General features: G+C 44.6%; 2 protein-coding genes across 4 annotated transcripts in view; both read right to left on the bottom strand.

Annotated features, from left to right (window-relative positions):
- LOC121594698 (bifunctional heparan sulfate N-deacetylase/N-sulfotransferase) overlaps window positions 1–19,088 on the bottom strand; it is a 182,857-nt gene that overhangs the window by 32,950 nt on the left and 130,819 nt on the right. For all 3 annotated transcript variants that reach the window (XM_041918305.1, XM_041918303.1, XM_041918304.1), the window contains one exon: window positions 17,669–19,078. In XM_041918305.1, coding sequence (XP_041774239.1) covers window positions 17,669–18,405 — 737 coding nt within the window. In that variant the 5' untranslated portion in view covers window positions 18,406–19,078. The remainder of the gene's footprint in view (window positions 1–17,668; window positions 19,079–19,088) is intronic.
- LOC121594699 lies at window positions 9,662–10,905 on the bottom strand. The gene has a single exon (XM_041918306.1). The coding sequence runs from the start codon at window positions 10,771–10,773 to the stop codon at window positions 9,727–9,729; it is 1,047 nt and encodes a 348-aa protein (XP_041774240.1). The 5' UTR covers window positions 10,774–10,905; the 3' UTR covers window positions 9,662–9,726.

Here is a 19,088-nt window from a genome sequence, read left to right on the forward strand (position 1 = left end):
TTTTATCTCGAAATGCAATTTTGCCGCTCGCCCTTTACCAACAGAACCGTATGAATTATGCAGAACCTTCTTCTTCGCAAAACGCTCCTGCTCTACTATCTCATTCTATCAACCACTTGATAGCTCCGGGAGCTCGTGTCGTTGAGATTGGGTCAGGGAAAATCGATTGACACGATCAATCGAGCCAAATGGAAATCGGATTTTTTCTTGTGTCATTCCATTTTCATCATCTTAACTAGATGATGGGGGCGAGAAAAAAAATGAGACCCTTCAACGAGAAAATAGCATCGAATGAGAGGGAAAGATAAAAAAGGATGCAAACCTTCAATCCAATTTACTATCACAAAGGAACATGTGTAAGGGGTTCACAGTTTGAGAAGAAAATGAGAAAAAAAGGAAAAACACAACACAACAATCTGTACTTAATGATGTAAAAATGGCAGAAAAAAAAACGAGTAAAATGCAATACAGCGGGAATGGAAATTAAATTCACATTCCACCACAATGGCTTGCTGAGGGCCTCCGCCAAAAAACAAGCACAAACGCTGATGGTAATTAAGAACACATAATGACCAGCGCGCAAAGATGTTGAACCATAATAAACAACACTGAGCGGAACGGGGCGAGCCAATTTTGTTTGCCCTTTTTTCGGGCCGAAACTTTTGTTGGGTCTACTGTTTTTTGTATCGAAAGCACATGCTGCTCATTAAAAATATCATTTGTTAGATGATGCTGGTGGTGGTGTTGCAGTGCATGCTTTCACTGTACCACAAGAACAATGCAGCGTTCGGAGGGGAAAAAGTTATGCAGCGAAATACATACTGCATATTTATTATGTATCTTCATGGTAGCAGTATACACCAGCACTTCCGCTTCCGGCAAGGATGGAAAAAGCCATAAAAAGGGGGGCTATCATCGATTCTTCGTGCTCTACAAGTTTAGTTTGAAATTCCTCACCATAGTGATCGTTTCTGGCTCCCTTTCCCAATAAACTTCCAATGCACCTTCCACACGCTATTTTACACTAAACTGAGATTTTTATAGCATTCCGTGTCCGCTGCTCTCGAGCAAAACCGACCGAAGAAGGCAGGAAGCTCCTGCTGGCTCCACATACACACACACACACACGTTTGGAATGAGAAACATTTATTGCACACAGTGGCTCATCATCGGCTAAGCGGGACCAGCGCTGCTCGATAAGCTTGGAGTAAAATCCTTTTTCTTCGGGCTATTTTTTTGTTGCTTCCGAGGGACCTCCCAAGGGGCACATATCGCACACCCACTCACAGTTGGTGTGATACTAGGAACTTTTTGCTCTCGCGGCAGGGAGTTATGAATATTTGCCAGCATTTTTATGTTATTCCACACCCTTCGTTGGTGCTGCGCTTTTTGCAGCACTTCAATCGGAGAAGCTGTGCCATGGCTGCAGGATCTAAGCCACTGTATGACGGTGGATGTATGTGTGCATGTGTACACACGGTTCTCCTAAACTTCCCGACGCTCCTCGCGACGCTTGCTAGGGGGCTGATTGAATATTTGTTCCACTTGAGAATCTTTACGATAGGAAAATGTGGGATTGCCAGTGGGAGTCTTTTCACATGCTTTGGAATAGTTCCTCGGTACCGTTTCGGTACGATCGATGATCGCAGTGGAGCTTTTCATTTACCGATTCTATATCGCATGTGACCAAGAGTGTCGCGTTTTAGCTGGCTTTCGATACGGTAAAATTATGGCGTTTTTGTGCTGTGAGTGTGAAATTTTTGTGTAAAATCGTAGCTTTGGAATTCCTTTCTTTCGAAAATTTATGGACGTCCCCCGAAAAATCTAAACCAGATCTGTGGGATGAACATGTTCTGTAAAGCTCTGCGCAGGATGGAATTTTGTGAAGCACATAGTTTTATGGTTAGTTTTTGGAATGTTTTAGAAGGTGAAGTAAGATACAGAAAATTACTTTCAAAATATTACATTAAAAAGATGTTAAAATCAAATATATGAACCCAAACCCATCCCCAACGTATTGCCAAACGTTACACCTATTTCAGAAAGTATTCTATTTCAGATAGAAAATAAATCGTTTTCCTTCAGCAAATCATGAGATCAAAGATCCAATTACCTTACATGGTATAAATCAAGGATATAATTTTGATAGTAATAGTCAAAAATAAACCTCAGCAGCCTTGCTCAGCGCCTAAACAAATAGGAAAATTTATTGCACGGATTTTACAAAGCTTTATGCACGTGGTTATTTTAACGACAATAATTTCCCGCTTTCTATTGCCAACCTAAAATTTCAGTCGGCCAGTGGAGCAATATTCATCATGCGAGCGGTATCCATGTGACCATTACAATCCGCCATATTGGATTTCATGATTTGTGTACAAACCAAGATGTACTTTGAAAAAAATGACAAATTGTCAACATGGTTATGCCTCAGCAAAAAAAAACTCCTTTTTGAGCTAACCTGATCAAACTCCATGTACACTCAACTGTCAACTGTTGATATGGAGTTTGACACTTGGTGGCTGAACACTCCATACAAAACTAGCCTCAAATTTTCAGCCGAGATTACTTCAGCCTGGAAAAAATGTAAACAAACGCCGATGCGTTGCAATCAGCTCATGAAGGATTGAATTGTGTTGCTGATAGTTTTGTTACACATACATATTGTGTCAAGAAAGGTTAAACATTGTTTGGATTGACTTTATTATGTTTAATAAAAGTACTAAACCACATTTGAAACAGCAAAAAGAAGACAAAACAATTTCGAAATGCATCTTTATAGTATAAAATTGCTGAAATCCAGTATGGCGGACCGTAATTGTCGAATGGATAAAATCCGGATGATGCGTACTGTTCCAATGACAGTCTGAACATTTCAGCTTTTTGGCTTAGAGAATAGAAGGGATGCTAGAGACAAAAAGAAAATATATATTTAAAACAATTTAACCAACAGAAATGTGAAGTAAAATATTTTAAAAATATATCAACTGGACCATGTTTACCAGTTAACCTTTTTGACCAGAACACCATTGAATATTTTAATTAAATAGAAGCAGACGGACATTTATGTAAATCAATTACTGGATTAGAATACACTAAAAACACACAGGTATTTTATTTTGGTCTTTATGCGTATCTTTTAATCTTCACTTTTATATTTGATCAATTGTATTATACACAGCCCAATTCAGCGGTTTACCGTCGCTGCATTGTTACAGTACATTTAATTTTCATATGGTAACAAACAAAAAAAGCAAACAAAACCTCCGCCCACAGCTTGGATTGTCATGCTGTTCACATTCCAGAAAACGTGCGCACGAAACCTTAATTAAAGCAAACACTATTTGCTCTTTATATTCCCCAAAAACAAGACATAAAAATGTCACCGGAAAACAGCATTCCACAACCGTGCACCGTTGTTCCATTAAAACGTAAAAAAAAACCATCACTGACGCACAGCTCCTTTCCGTCGGGTCAACACAGCGCCTCCAATACACGACGACCTGGGCGATTCCTGAGGCACGTTCCGCCAATACTCCACCACCGCGCTCGGGTAGATTTATATTTAGAAAATTGTGTGACGGATTAGCTTTGAGGTAGGCGGCAGGCGCAGGGACTAGATTCCCGCGGCTGTCGAATAATAAAACAGCCTGGCCTGGGTTTTTATTCAATCAGTTCCCCGGCAAAACAAACAACTTGCCACGATAGGACAGGACGGTGGAAAAATCCTTAACATTTCCGGCAAAATCCTCTTACCTCGCTTGGGGAACCAGAGACCAGAGAGATTTTTTTCTAGCGCCAGACCAGACCGAAGGCAGGCGCGCAAACCCGCGAGCATCGAGCCTGTATCTCCTTGAAGTGCTTTTGAAATTGTTGTTCCAAACAGGTATTTAAACGCAGTGCACTCCAACACACAGCCGGTGGAATGCCGCTGTCTGTGAAAGCATTCCCCTGTAGTGTTTTTCTATCGCTCTATTCGTTGCAATACCTCGGAATTGAATCATGTGCAGGTATGATCCGAGGATTTTCCGACAGCCGTGCACAGAAGAGAACAAAAAGCAAAAGAAAGGAACATTCAACCACTGGCGGCCAACATCAAACGAACCGAACGCTGGAGCACTGCGTGGCAGCAGCAGTTGGAAACATCCAGATAGATATCCGGCATTGTAGGTATCGGTGCGCGGACACCCTACCACCTTCCTCGGTTTGAACGGCGTCCGAAAACCTCATCACGAGATTCATGAGCGTTTGATGGAAGATGGAGAATGTTAGATTTCTTTTTTCGGTCGGATTTCGGCCCCGAATGAGAAATGATTCTTTTGTGAGTGTGTGTGATTTGAAGTCGATTGCAATAACGAAAAAAAAAGGCACGATGAACTAGAGCTTGATGGGAAGATGATTTCCTCGAGACGGACGTGCACCACCAGCCATCCTCAAACAATGAGAAAGAGAGAGAACGAAAATGCCCGGTCCCTCTCCTGCCTGCACGGGACCGTTCTTTGGACTTTTCCAGTTCCGAAAGGCGAATGATTTCGTTGTTCGAGTCAAAAGTGCAATTTTGGTTCCGGTTCCTGTTGCGGAATTGGCTGGCCGCTGAGCGTGTGTGTGTGTGTGTGCCTGTTTGGCTCGAGTTGTGGTCTTCGGTACTGCTCCCTCCTCACACAGTTCGTGATTTTCAATTTGCACTCGAAAAGGGTAAGACAGCTGCCCGTTCTTTGTCTTTTTTTTCTTTCTATTTGCTCCAGAAGATGCAGTGCAATCCGCCGGTCCCAACCCTCTTCCAGCCACATCAGTTTTATGGTTTCGGATTGTGGGTCGTGGGTATAAGCGGGCAGAAGAATGTTCACCTTTTTTTTGTTGCTCTAGCCCAGAGCTCGTGTTATTCTACAACATCCCACCGGCAGAACCACGATGCGAACGGCTGACTGCGATTATTCGAAGTGAAGTGCCCGCTGCTGCTGCACTTTTGCCTTTTTGGAGGAAAAGTCTTTCTTCTGCCCATCAACAAAACCACCGCGCGCAAGGGAAATGGAGAGAGAGAGAGAGTGAAAGAGCTTTATCCAGTTTTTCATTTGACCGGAAGCGATAAAAAAATAGCACCGGGCGGAACAGCACAGAAATTCCTCTGCCGTGCGCGCTGAAGCCACGCAACCACGAAGACGAGCTACGGTTGTCGGGTGGTCGTGTCCTGTGGGGGGAGGGTGGAGTTTTTTTTTCTTCTCTGACCGGCCATGATTTGCATGCAGCAGCAGCGTGATGATGATGCTGCTGCTGCTGCTGCTGGTACACTTTCCCGCCGCCGGCAGCAACTATGACTATTTCCTTGCATTATAAACCCGCAGGAATGCGCTCGAGCTAAGCTGGTCGCGCGTCCACTAACCTACCCCCCCCCCCTTAGCGGTGTAGGTGTGTAGTAGTAGTAGTAGTAGTAGCAACAGCAATAACATCGAAACGAACTTATTTTCCAACAAATGTGCTTGTTCTCTTTATAATGCCAGGGTTTTTATTATTATTATTGTTCTTTCATTCTTTCGTACTAGCACACTTTTCTGCAACACACACAATGCACGAAAGTTTGCTGACTTTGTGCCTTGGAGAAAGGAAATCAGGTTAGGCAAGAGGGAGTTTTTTTTGCCCCGCTACCTCCTGCACACAAACCGTACACACAAACAGTGAGTGACGTTTGTTCCATCAAGTGCGCTTGATTGGCGAATGAATTGTCGATCGTTAGCGATATCTTGAGCTGTTTTCAACAATCACGATTGGTGCTTTTGGAGTTTCTTCGCTGCCGCTGGTGGTGGAGGCTGGTGATTATGATTGTGCACTGCCACACAATTTACTAGCAATCGTCCATTTTTGAATGGAAATCGATTTATGAGTGCATAATGGTAAGCTGTGCCCGGCTGTGTTTGGGGCCGATTTGGGAGAGCAAAGTTCCGTTTAAGTTTAAGTTTAATTCATTGTTGTGTAAAGATTTAATGGAAAGGACGCATTGCCTGAGTATTTTAGCCTTAATTTGAGTAGTTTTAATTCGAAGGCATGATTTATTTGAATTTCTCATCCACATTCCAACAATAAGGCTCCATCCAGCAATTACGTAACGCTCATAGAGGGAGGGGGATCGCCAAACGGTCCGATTTTTATATGAAGGAGGGTTAGGTTATTTATTTAAGAATGTTTATATCAACGCTACATTTTGTAAGAATACAGATATCTAAAATATACAGTTTAGTGTAACGCAATTAATGGATGACGCCTTATCACAACAATGATTCTAGCGTGAAACGAACTTTCAGGGGATGCCCCAAAGTGGGTAGAAAGGAGGTGTCGTCATACAGAAAAAAGCACTAAACTAGAATCGACGGCAGTTGTCAAATGCGACGAATGTTGCTGGCATACGGGTATGATGAATGAATTGTTTTTGTTTAATAAATATTTGTATAGCACTAAAAACTTGTATTTTGCATGCACATTGTATAAATCGACATTTTCCTCGTTATATTGCGTCTGCTGCCTGTAAACAAATATCGACGGCTTTTGTCAAACTGAATCTCAAAATGGCAACATGCCAAACGCTAAGAAGACACCTCCTCTATATTTCACTTTGAGGATGCCCAATACTAGCCTATTTTGCATTGAGTTTTACAGTTGACGTCTAAAACCATGTCAACACATGCGCTGGATCAGGTTAGCTCATTACCTATATATTGTCCTCATTAAATATTAAGGTTTACTATTTTGTCAAGAGGGAATGAAAACAGGTTGAAATTATGTTTTGAACTAATTAAAACCATTAAAACTCATTTCAAACAAAAACAAAGAAAATTAAACGATTTTACAATGATTCTTTGTTTGGCAAAATCCAATATGGCGGAACGAAACTATCATTTGGGTATGGAAAATAAAACCCGGATAATTGTTGCTCTGACAGACTGAAGTTTCAGCTTTGTAGTTTAAAATAGATAAGAAGTCTTTAGTATATTTTGGACAGCAATTTTGGTTGTTTACATCAGTCAGGAAATATACAGTAAAATAACTTTTAAAGGAAATGTAAAGAATATGGAATATCAAAAATAAAGATTAAAACATATAACACATGTCACTTTTGTATCGCCTCGTGGAACTTCTGTTCGACAAGAATATTTTATATTATTATACTTTTGACGTTATTTGTCTTACAAATAAGTTTGACTATACCTAGCGTTTCTTTGTGCTATAGTTCTTTGTCTTATTGTCATAATCAGATGAAGTTCTAATCATGATCGCATTAGTACTCTCATTACCCCGTGCCCATTGCTTCACTTGCCAAATCTTGTAATGTATGTATGATTTCTATTGATTCCGGATGAAGGGCAATATATCTATGCAACAATGTTATCTCGCTTCACTAAAACTGCATAATTCCACTCTTCACTGGACACTTTGCTAGAAGCTACACCAACATTCAGATATAGGCAATACATATTCATTCGATTGTCAGATAAGGACTGTTCGCGGCTATCCCAATGTTTAATTCAAATTCATTTACTTCGTTATACGGCGGCTGTGCTTGGCGATGAGAGTAAGTTCTGATTAACTGTCACCCTCACAAAAGGTGCCCCCAATTCCTGCATACATATTTCACGGTGAATATACTTTCATCAAAAGAGGTAAAAAAAGCTCCAATGACAAATGACAACGACCCACCTTTCACGGAACGCTCGGGTGGTGTTGGCAAATGATCGAAGCTGACAACTCCGAACCGAGGCCCGGGGTGTCGTCGGTTAGCAAAGGTATGTGTGTTTGAAATAGGCGAATATATTCATGCATAATGCAAGCGGTCAATCAAAAATCTGGAATGCCAATTTTTGTCCCGCTTGCTGACCAGGTCTCCCAGGTACGCCTCGGTGTGTTTTTGTGTGCAGAGTGGCTGTCCGCACCTGCCATCGCCAATCGTTTGTGGCAGCAACGCGGGCCGGAAGTACGAATCGGTATCGGTGAGCAATGCCCATAATTCAAACCAGTGCCGTGTGGCACACAACACAGCACCACCACAAGTCGGAATGTATAGCTAATTATCCTTCATCATCGCGCGAACTACTGTGTGCGTGAAGGGTCATCGGAGGAATGTGACAGAGTATTCCCCCATGCCGCCGCACAGGCAAGCGCGCGTGATAAATAGTTTGCTTTATGCTGCTAGAGAATGTCCTTTCGCTCCCATCAGCTAGCAACGTTGCCATGGCGTTGGAATTAAAGGGCTTCCCTTCCTTTCAACCTCCTCCCCATTCATCAATCAATCTCCACACGGAGCTCTTGCTATCGAGGGTTGGGGGCAGAGTCGGTAAAGTGATTGAATAATGAATTTATGCCGCACGGCCATTAACGTCCAGTACGCGATACTCGGGGTTGCGGATGCTGGGGTAAAGTACGCTTCTCCCACACATACACACCTTTTGTTGCCTCGCGGGCATCGTCATTATGTCCCCCGCGTCGTACACTGTATGATGCATGCTGAGGGATGATTTTGATGATGAAGGCGGAACCGGAACCCCCTTACCATTACCACCGCCATTTTACGGGGATTTTACTGATGGGAGGAATATGTAAAACAAAAAAAAAAAAGAAACAGCACACATTTCTCGCGGTAGACCGACCGGGATTGTTCGGTTTATGCTGCATTTAAGCGAAGCGGAAATTAGCCCGGTAGCCCGCACTCGAACGATGTGGTTTTCATAAATACATCAAGCGTAAATAGAAATTCGTCACTCGCTTCCCCCTTTTCCCTTGCGTTGCTTGCTTTCCCATGTCATTTACACCCACTCTGCTCTCTAATCCTTTTGTACCGAGACCCGCTGTTGGCTTTTACGTGTTGTGCGTGGGGATTTTGTTTTTGGGTGGTAAAATAGCACCGATAGAGCTTTATTATTGCCTTGCGGCAGTGCTGCTAAAAAGTTTGCTGCTGTTTGAATTTAAATATTTGATTATTTTACACGGCTGCCCTCTTGACCGGGCCCGTGTGACCGGCACGAGGGGTTTTGCGCAACGTTTGCCTTGGCTGGCTGGTTGTTTGCGTTGCGTTTTCCGTCACAAACATGGAATTAGTTTTTCAAACTAATGCCTGCAGCAGCACGTAGATCGTAATAGCGCCCGGGTTGCGACGGAATTGTTTAATTAAAATGTAATTAAATATTTCATTGTTTGCTCAGGCTATGGGATGTTCCGGTTCATTTGATTATTCGCTCATTGAAGTTGCACTTTGGTGTTGCGTTCCGATAGGTTGGATTTTGTAACATAATTATTTGCAATTGCTTTTCATAGTTCAGATGAATCAAATCAGTTGAAAAAGTATAGGCTTTTCCGACACGCCATTAACAAACCTTGGAGTGAAGCATATGCTCAATAATTCAGGCATCATCTAACGACAAATAAGGAGGTAGATTTAATATTTACTATTAATAATAAAACTGAAACCGCAACTCATCAAGCGACATCAATAAAACGACCTTAAGAAGAAGAAGATGAAGAAGAACTCTCGAATTCAAAAAGCGTAATATTACAGAGCATTTCAACCAGGAATATAAAATATTTTCAGGCTATGTTCCACAGCCAGACGATCTAGCTAAAGCTGTCACAATACTCTAGGAACTCGTGAAATCCACCTCCGATTTAAATAACGAATTCATTGATATTAAGAGGCACCACTTTATTGCATTCGTAATACACTCAACGCACAACACAACCATAAAGCTACACACTATCATCACCAGTCCTCGCATCGGAGATACTCTTCTCGCTCGTAGGCTGTTGCTGCTGATCGAGCTGCGACTGCAGCCGATGCAAGTCATCCGCCAGCCGGTGCACCGTCTCCACCAGCCGCCGATTCTCGTGCGTCACATTCCGCAGCAGCTGCTGCTCGCGCCGCATCTGAGCCGCCGCACGGTCGAACATAAAGTCCAGCACCGTGTACGTGCAGCAGATCTCACTGATCCACCGATCGCGACAGGCCGCATCCTTCCGCACGACCTGTATCTTGCGCGCCTCAATGTACTGCATGGTCGTGTGCAGCCAGCCACAGTTCCAGGGGTTTTTGCGCAGCGACACCACCGTCACGGCCGGGAACGATTCCTCAAAGTACGGCACAAACGTGAGCTTGTTCTTGCTCAGCGACAGCGTCTGCAGCTTGGGAAAGTACAGTGCCGACCGCGAATCGAGCGTCTTGATGTGGTTATCATAGATGGAGAGGATTTTCAGCGAGTGGCTCGCGTTTGCCAGCGGCTCCAGGTCAAAGTACTCGAGCGAGTTGTTGTACAGGTACAGCTTTTCTAGCCCCACCAGGAAGCGGATATTTCGCGGCACCGTCACCAACCCATTGTGCACGATCGAGAGCATCTTCAGCTCCCGATTGTCGACCGGCTCGACATCAAACTCTAGCAACCCGTTCCGCTGAACGTTGATCTCGGTCAGATTGGTCACCGGTATGAACAGATTGCGGATGCTGGTCTGGTTGTACACGTGCAGCTGCTTCGTGTTGCCCAGCAGGGCGAAAATGTCCTTGCCGAAGTACGGTATTGCGCCGGATTTGATGAGCAGCGTCGGGTGGCGTGGAAACTGTATCGAATCACCCCCGATGCCGTTGGTGGAAACGTCCAGGTGCACATTCTCGATGAAGCAAAATCCGGCTTCGTTTATAATCGAGCACTTGAAGTTCTTCGACTGCGCCCGGCAAATGCACCCGGCGAGGGCGAGCAGCAGCACGCCCGCTTGGAGCACTAGCGGCCAAAACCGGGCAACCATCTCTCAAACAGGCACGAGCAGAGCGAGCGTTCCGACGAACCGAACGAAGAACCGACTTCAAAGTAATGCAAAGCGCGACTGGCTGGCAGGGCGAAGCACTGCAGCGCATATCGGGACGCTATGGTTGTGTTTGAGCCTTGTGGAAACCTTATCAGCTTCGCTGCTCTCGCTAGACGTCGTCAAGACGGATTAAAATCCACACCGGTGACAGTAGCAATAGCGTTAACTGACCCTTCACACGTACCCCGAAGGACGCAAAACAGTGGCACATTCCACGAATCACCGTTCAAAGCGGCAAGTTCATTAGAAATCAATCTCTATTTACCATTCACTTGGAGCGAGAAATAAATAAAAACTTCCCCTGCTCTCATCTCGGAGCATCTGCTTGGGTGGCATCGTTCACCGTCACCAACTGTTCTCCAAGGGTTTAATGACGAGCGAGTTCTGAACGCGTAGCAGAACTGTTTACACTGGGGACAGGGAGCAACGTACCTGCCCATCCCGCCCAACGTCTTCCCCGTTTAAGGGCATCTCTCCCGCATCGCGCGGATAACGACCCTGTGGGCTAAGCCCGTACCCCGGGTAAGTTGGAACAAGATAAGCTTCACCCGCCCGTGAGTACTTCGAGTGGACGCTTTTCAATGGGTGCAGACACACAAGCACACACACACACACACAACGACACAGCAATCCAACACCACCACCGATCGAGCGTCATCATAGCATCATGAGATAGACGGTGCCGTTTGGCGCAGATTTGTGCTGCCGCTTATCGGACGCGTTCTGGGAGATAATTTACCCGGTCTGCCCTAGAACATCGCGCCAAGATCTGGTGCGAGGCAGTGGTGGGCAGTATGCGCGCACAAGCAGTGACAAAGGAATGAGCACATCAGCACAGCGAGAAGGAGGTGGTGGAACCTTTCAAAACCCAACATGAGGGAACCACACTCCGGTACGAGCATCTTTCGAGCTACAGATTTGGAGGTACCGGGCGGAAGTTGAAAAGTTCACCAGGCGACAACATCCGCTTTTTTCCACGTTTTTACTACTAGTTCCTTTCTACAGGGCAGAGAGCACTGGGCGACTGGTTGTTTGCTGAGCGGGAAGTATTTAATTCATTAAAACTTTCCGCCTTTAACAGAGCGCACGCCCCCCCCTGTGCAAGTTTCTGGTAAGATTTAATGCTGGGGATAGTTTACGGTTCGGTGTAGGTGCTGGTTGAGCTTTTGATTCGAGGCTTTTGGAAACGTTTGAAAAGAAACATGACGGTCGGTGCCTCTCTTTAGTTGGTCTCTATTTGGTTGTGAAGTTTGAAGTTACTCGTACAAGATGCTCGTCTTTTTGTTTTGATCTTTCTTGGGGATTTGAAGACAGATTTGTGTCTTCACCTATTTTGAAGGTATGGGAATAGCAGCAAGAAACATGATTAGAGGAACTACATAAAGTTGATTATGTTTATCTGACGTCTAGAACATATCTAGTCGTCTAGAACATGTCTAGAACACATCTAAAGTGATGCTCTTAAAATTTACGAGAAATAAGACATAAACTTTCTAACATCTTCTTATTTTACTCCACCTTCAACATCAACAATAAAGCTCTCTTCTGGTTACTTATACCGAAATGACATTAAAACTACAAGACATCCGAATTCAACCACCAGGAATGTCAGCAATAAATCGAAACCTTTGGGTTTGGTCGCTTTGAAATGCTTTAATTTTGCTGCTTTTGTGGTATGCTGCAGTGTGCGCATGTAACCTAACCCACAACTCCCCTAGCTAAAACCACCAGAAACGACCCCTGTGCCAGCGCTGCAGCTCTGAACTGAGGGGGATACTTTGCCAAGCGAAACCAGAAAGGAGCTTGTTGTCACAACCAACAACTGTGCAAAAATTACAGTAAACAGAAACGGAAGGGTACACGACAGCTACAGACAGAGTAAATGCTTGCTCCATTCCCAACCAACACAGAACGGCAAAATCTCGGAATCAAGCACAGCCACCAGGCGCGTTGTTTGGTGCAAACTTTATTGTATCTTCTGCTGCACAACGAACGGCCGGATCCCCCAGACCACGGCGTGTATCTTACGGGGTTGGTGGTAAAATCTGTCGCCCGGTACAGCCGAAAATTGAAATTGAAATTAAGATAAAGTTTAAATTTAATTAGATTTTATCACACTTCCGCTCGCCCCGCCCATCTTTCCATCCGGCCGTCCTCCATGCAGCCTTGTGAAGAAATAAATGGTGAACATCTAAAAAAAACATAAGCGAAAAATTCTACTTCCAAAGGGTGTAGAATTGGAAAAGGCAGAACCGAACGCGGCTCATTCCTTCGAACCTAACCAAAATGACGCCACGTTTCCAACCGGCGCACGGCTGGAGAAAATGAAGTTGCACTGCTCGGGAACGGAGCCAAATATGCACAGCCGGGCAAAAGAGATTAAGTAAGTTTGGTTTCAATTTTAACCCGACCCGGGTCTTCCCCGGCCGCGTACGTACCGCGCGCGCTGGGAGATACGGGTGTGAGACGATGGTAAATAGCAAGGATTATGATTGTCTCTGGCGTGTCAAACACGAAGTTAAGCGAACAGATAGTGCGCTATGCCAAGCGCGTTCCGAACGCGGGTGGACAAAGTGACAGCTGGGAGGGTTGTGCAAAAGCAAACACGCTCGCATAAGTGCTGCTGGGAGGGTTGGTTGGGGTAATCGTTTTCTCAAAAGTTGCTACAACCAGTGTTCCTCCATGCGCAAAACTATCCCCGTAGTCGCCAGATAACTGTTCCAATGGTACTACTAATCGTGTAGGAATCATGTCACCATCACGTAGAAGGAAAAAAAACACACACACTCAAGTGGAAAATGAAGCAAACTTCATCCAACGACATGATGAGCAATTCACTTTCGCACGAATCTCGGATCAAATTGTCCTAGCTTCATTAGCTTCATGTGAAGCAGGGGGGAAGAGTCGATTTTATCCCTTTTCGGACGACGATTGCACACACGGATCAGAATAAAGTTACTTTAATCGGGGTCTCGTTGCAACTCCATTGTTTGGAAATGCTATTCAAACAACTCGTTCACTGTTAAGTTTTATTAAATCTCCGTCTTTGTGTGCGAGCGACAGCAGTATTACCACACTGGGTGAAGAGCCAGTATGCCCAGACAACGACAACGACGATGGGCGAATTTAATACGACTAATTTCGCCTGCACATGAATGCATCATCATGCTCCGGAGCATGGCGAAGGAAGCATATTGTGTAAAGCTTCCTGAACGGATCTATAGATTTAAATTGGGCCACGGGCCAAAACCTGCTGCAAGATACACATGCACACACACACATACACTAGCACAGATATGGCTCTGGCCTGCCTGCATATGCATACACACACCGTCCCAATTCTGCTAACGGAGTTAGCAATTTCGCAAACCGTAACCATCTTCGAAACGACGTCTACGGCACTTAATAAGAACATTCCAGGCTAAGACAGGCGTAAATTAAATTCTTATCCATTGACCTCCTACCCAGTGCTTCTGACCGCTGCTCCTCCCAATGCTCTAGGGCGTCTCGGATGGCGCACACAATTAAATGCCTGAGTGGAATAATTTACAGTTCATCGATTTGCCCGTACTGCTGGGTAAGAAGGAAAATGGGGGTTTGTCTGCTGCTTGTATGCTGTAAGATTTGAACCCCTATTTCGCCCTGGAAGCACCTGGACTGACGGAACCAGTCACACCTTAACGTTTGGCCGTTACGGAACGGAAACTAAGGGATAATTCTAGGTCATCCGGCATGTTGCAACTTGTCGGTGGTGTTGCTGCCCGCTCCTCTTTTTTCAGACATTACCAGCATGACAGGACACACGTCAGATCCTTTGCATCGTCATTGCAAGCGGGTGATAGGGTTAGGACAGGTTGCCTGATGCCGTACTCCCGGGTCAGTTTCTTCTCTGTGTGTATGTGACGTCGGTTCAGCTCGAACGAATCCTTTTTCATGGAGGAGGGCGTCACTGTGTGTCTCTTCTGCTCTGACCCCTTGCACACGCCGAATGTCAAGCAAGCCTAACAAGGGAGCGCACAGTGGACAACCTTTTCCGTCCCCACACACTCCCGCATCCCTCCTCCCTCCCCCTCAATTGCTGTCAACACGGTTAGGCGCTTGACAAAAGTGTGCTAAATTGCGGAGCCGGAGCCGAATTCGGACAGGTCCTATATAGAGGATCGTAAAACCTCGGTGACAGCCACCGGATAAACGCCCGGATGGTATTCCGGAAAATTGCCGTTTACGGGTGAAATGTGATGCAGGCCCCTAGCGCAAACGACGCCAATTTACGATCACAGGTGTTTTGGCACGGACCAGCAGCAGCAGCAGCTACACATGCATATACGTGTATCCTCACATATGTGTGTTGGGTTCGGACACAGGCTTGGGCAAAAACAATTTTAAAAGACTCAAAAAAAAAAACTGGGAGCGTTTTGAATGGAAAACAAAACGAAACAAAGCAGTAAAATTGTGCAAAATCATAACAGGACAGCAGGTTTTGGCACGCACGAAACCATCAGAGCTTAATGATGTACTGACATGACACTTGAGCCGATGAAATGTGTTTCGTTTATCCTATCGATTTCAAAATTGAAGGGTGGGCGAGCCTTCATCCAAAATATTATTGAGCTCATAATCATCATACGTTAGTGTGTAGTTTAAGCAATAGCTATGCATGACAGATAACTAGCATTAGTACCCCAATCTGGTCAGACATGGGCTAGCCCAAAATCAAAACAATTCATAAGTTTTTATATGAAAATATTATAACAACGTTTGACTGTAAGTGAACATTAAATAATTCTAAAGAAATAAGACTATAACCTAATAAATAATCTATCTATATATGTATAAAAATCTCGTGTTACGGTGTTTGTTGCGAGCAAGCTCCGAAACGGCTGGATCATTTTCAACGAAACTTTGCACACACCTTATGGTGGTATGAGAATAGGTTTTAAGACTCACATCATTTTTAGAAGTTGCACTAAACTTATTTTATTAGCAATTTTCTAATCCCATGCCAAGAGCAGTATTGTTGTTGTTGTATACAGCGCTTTGACACTCGGTGTTAAGTGCAGTTTACACTGGTGTTAAAACCCCGCAAGCAAATTCGAGCAGTTTGCGAGCTCGCACGAGTCCTTGCAATCGCGATAGCTTTTTAGCTTATCTTAATTTGATTTTCTTTAGATTTTCTTAATTTGACAGTTCTTATACTAATTTGACACATCAAATGCCAAACTCAAAATAAATTCTCTTTACGACAAATTTTAAAAACCATTTAAAATAGCACAAAACTTCAATTTTTTAGTTGAAATCAGATCAAATAACTAATTTAATGGCTAAAACCTACCCCTTCAAGCAGAATGATACGAGAGTTAGCTATAATTTGACCGAAAATATCGAATTTCGACATACGCTAATATCAGAGATACGCGATTGCCTCCAGTCCGCATTAATAGCATATATCATGGAGTGCCTGTACATGATATATGATATATATGGGTCCAATAAACTCCGTGGTAAACCAAAAACTCAGTAGTACCCAAGCGGATGATTGTAGATCTTAATTACCTACTGTTATTATGACCGATAAGAAGAATCGAAGCTTTGGGATAAAACCATAGTAATCATTGTAATCGTTGTTTTATACTCCTTGGATTGCAAATTCTTCTATTTTTAATGAAAATGGGACATTAATTTTATCCCGCATGAAATCGGGTAAATCAGCTAGTAAAAAATAAATCTGAATGACTTCTCACAAACTGAATCTGTAATCATAAACTTCAATGTACTGATATAACAGATAAATTTAATCATTAACTCATCATTAAATAATTCAAAGAGTTGAATGTTCTGTTTTTGTTTTTGTGTACTGAATCAATCCTTTAGCAAATGCCGCACCAAACAAAGGTCTTCTATTTTAGGATTCAAATTCTAAAATGATTCACTGTTTGATTTTTAATCGTCTACTCCCGCAACAGAAAAGTGACTCTCTGTTTTGTGATTCCTATGATTAGTGCTAAAAAATAGAACAAGATAAGTGAAAATATTCATGTTAACTGTCTGTGTGACATTGACTCCATACAGTTAAGTGCAGGATATGCAAAACCCTACCCCTAAAAAATGCTCATTCAGTACACACACATCTATCTATGTATGTGTGGTAGTATTCCAAATTTCCACCACTTTTTCTCTTGTTCTTCATCATCTTATTCTAATTGGCTACCTCCGGGGATCATTCTGGCCACCTATGAGACATATTTAGTACCACGCAGGCGAATAATAAGCTAAGTCTTTGATGCATAAGCGACGGTACCATAATGAGGCTTGAACCCACGACGGGCTTGTTTTTAAGTCGTGCGAGCTGACAACTGTACCACGGGACCGACCCCGAAGTTCCAACACTGTTGAGCCAATAAAAAGGACCAAGTGTGAAAGGCTTTTGCTTTTTGTGCTAGAGCAATTCAGAGAGACCGGTCGGTGTGTTATTATAACAAATCCAATAGTGCAAAGAGGTTTACAAAAAGGTTGGCTCCAAACGGGCCACTAAAAATTTCTGTATTTATTTTGTTTTCTATCCATATATTGGATCAAATATTAATCAAACAAGACTTGCAAATTACTCAAGATTGTAGCAAAAATACAGCAACTCATGAAATAGCACACATACACAAACCGCGCTAATCAACTAACTAGCGTAACCCGAGTAACGCACCAACTAACAAGTAAACAAACAACAACTAAATCAATTTCATCGTCGAAAATTACATCCACAAGATCCCTACAGTACAGCGCACGGAAATGTGCAACCCTTGCAAAACCCCCAGCCCCACATCATCCTGCCCACACTTACCTAGTGATCGGTGAATTATCCACGTAGTGCGCGTACGCGACCACAGAGACGAGACATACGCCGAGCAGGAACACGAACATCCGCATCTTGCCGTGGTAGCACAGGGAAAACCAAGGCAGATAGGCACTTCGCTCACCACCACTACCGTTAATGTTGAAGCCGGCGATGCTGCCGTTGCTGTAGCTACTGCCGCCGTAACCGTGTCGGCTGCGGCTATTCGAGCCCGCCGTACCGGGCAGGCTGTGATTGCTATTTACACTACTGTGACCGTACGCCGTGCTCGATGGCGCGACACTGACTCCGTACGTAGCTTCCGTTGCGGCAGAAGCACCCTGGTGCTGGTGCTGCTGCTGCTGCTGCTGATCCGACGACCTACTGGCTCGTGGTCGTCCACTGCCATCTCCTCCACTGCTTGCACTCTTCATGCTGCGATGATCAGCTGAATAGCCGGCTAGATTTAGTGTGATGTGTTCGCTCGCTGAGTGTGCCGGTCGGGTGCCGGCCGTGTCCGTGGCGCCGCCAGCCACACTGCACGCTGGTGGAGGAAGCTGCCGATCGCCGTTCTGTCGCTGTGCGTACGGTGCTGCTGCTGCACCGTACAGCGTTCTTCTGTCGTCCCCACCACCCGGCGGCACGACGGACGGCTCGGGCGTCCGGGCCGGGTAGAGGCGTTCGGTACTGGACGACGGTGACGAGGTGGCACTCCATAGCTTCACCGTGGAATCCGATGCTTTCATGATGAGACTGGCCCCGCTTAACGCGACGCCACCTCTCCGCTCTGGGACGGCACACCGCGACCAACTACTACCACTGCTAGGCTCTTCACACTGGCCCAGTTCCCTTGTAGAGGCCGGGTCTCGCGCACTAATCAGTATCAAACCGTAAAATACTGTAGAGGTGGGGGGGCCCGATTACAAATTACCTTTCGCGTCAATGTAGTAGATGTGGTTCTGTTTGTTCTATAGTTCTAAGCTACTGGTCTTTCCCTCTCTATCTACCAGCACTTGCAATACACGCACACACACAATGGGATCCAGGTGCGATGTTTTCTGGACGGGGGTAGTAGTCTCCCGCACGTAATTTGTTTCTTTTAATAGGTTCGGCGGTGTGGCACTCCCCGGTTTCATCGTTCCCGTCGCAACGTACTGTCCTTCCCAATGCTAGCATCAATCACGCGCAATTGGCTATGAATGCGTGAGACCGGGTACGTGATGTTATTCGACATTTACATTGTTGCCCGGGTGCGGTTCGTTGTTTGCCTGCCCAACGCACACGCGCGAGCGTTAAAAGGGATGAAAAGTTCCAGGTGGGATACACCTTGCTGCCGCCGGTGGGGTTTTGTTTGCTGGTTTCGGTGGATTGTGTAATTTTTCACTCCCGTCGCATTGATGAACGTGATACGTGATACACCTAAAATGAA

The sequence above is a fragment of the Anopheles merus genome, chromosome 2L, assembly GCF_017562075.2.
Source record: "Anopheles merus strain MAF chromosome 2L, AmerM5.1, whole genome shotgun sequence".
Lineage (NCBI taxonomy): Eukaryota > Metazoa > Arthropoda > Insecta > Diptera > Culicidae > Anopheles > Anopheles merus.